We start from the raw sequence: 917 nt of genomic DNA on the forward strand, positions 1-917 counted from the left end.
CCCCCCGCCCCCGGGGGGGGGGCGGGGGCGGCAGGGGGAGTGTAACGGGCGTTCCGCTGTGCTTTCTCCGAGCAGGGAGCCAGGTGTGCCGCCCCCCGCTGCTGCACGGCTCGCTGCCCTGGCTGGACGGGAGCAAAGCGCTGAGCAGCCACCACAGCGCTTCCCCCTGGAACCTCAGCCCTTTCTCCAAGACCTCCATCCATCACAGCTCACCGGGACCCCTTTCCGTCTATCCACCCGCCTCCTCTTCCACTTGCTGTGCTTTCTCCGAGCAGGGAGCCAGGTGTGCCGCCCCCCGCTGCTGCACGGCTCGCTGCCCTGGCTGGACGGGAGCAAAGCGCTGAGCAGCCACCACAGCGCTTCCCCCTGGAACCTCAGCCCTTTCTCCAAGACCTCCATCCATCACAGCTCACCGGGACCCCTTTCCGTCTATCCACCCGCCTCCTCTTCCACTTTATCAGCCGGCCATTCCAGCCCGCACCTTTTCACCTTCCCACCGACCCCTCCTAAAGATGTGTCCCCGGATCCGTCCATCTCCACCCCCGGCTCCACCGGCTCCACCCGGCAGGACGAGAAGGAATGCATCAAATACCAGGTGTCCCTGGCCGATACCATGAAGCTGGAGTCTTCCCACTCTCGGAGCAGCATGGCCTCTTTAGGAGGAGCCACCTCCTCCGCGCACCACCCCATCACTACCTACCCACCGTATGTCCCAGAATATGGCTCTGGACTTTTTCCCCCCAGTAGCCTCTTAGGAGGATCGCCCACGGGCTTCGGGTGTAAATCGCGACCGAAAGCACGGTCAAGCACAGGTAGGGCTTTCGGCTTCTTCATCCCACCCTCCTTCTCCTCTCCGCAGGCAGAGGGATGCTCACAAGCATCCGTGTGATGAAAGCAGTGGGGGCTGAAGCCCTGAG

The 917-nt window shown here is 63.8% G+C and overlaps 1 protein-coding gene across 1 annotated transcript in view; it reads left to right on the forward strand.

Moving 5' to 3' along the window:
• Positions 1-812, forward strand: part of GATA3 (GATA binding protein 3) — a gene marked incomplete at its 3' end in the record, with an annotated part of 3,838 nt that extends 3,026 nt beyond the window's left edge. Inside the window, exon 2 of the mRNA XM_010295938.1 lies at positions 276-812. Within this exon, the coding sequence (XP_010294240.1) occupies positions 276-812 (537 nt within the window). The remainder of the gene's footprint in view (positions 1-275) is intronic.
• Positions 813-917: the final 105 nt, after the last annotated feature.

The sequence above is a fragment of the Phaethon lepturus genome, unplaced genomic scaffold, assembly GCF_000687285.1.
Source record: "Phaethon lepturus isolate BGI_N335 unplaced genomic scaffold, ASM68728v1 scaffold24661, whole genome shotgun sequence".
NCBI lineage: Eukaryota > Metazoa > Chordata > Aves > Phaethontiformes > Phaethontidae > Phaethon > Phaethon lepturus.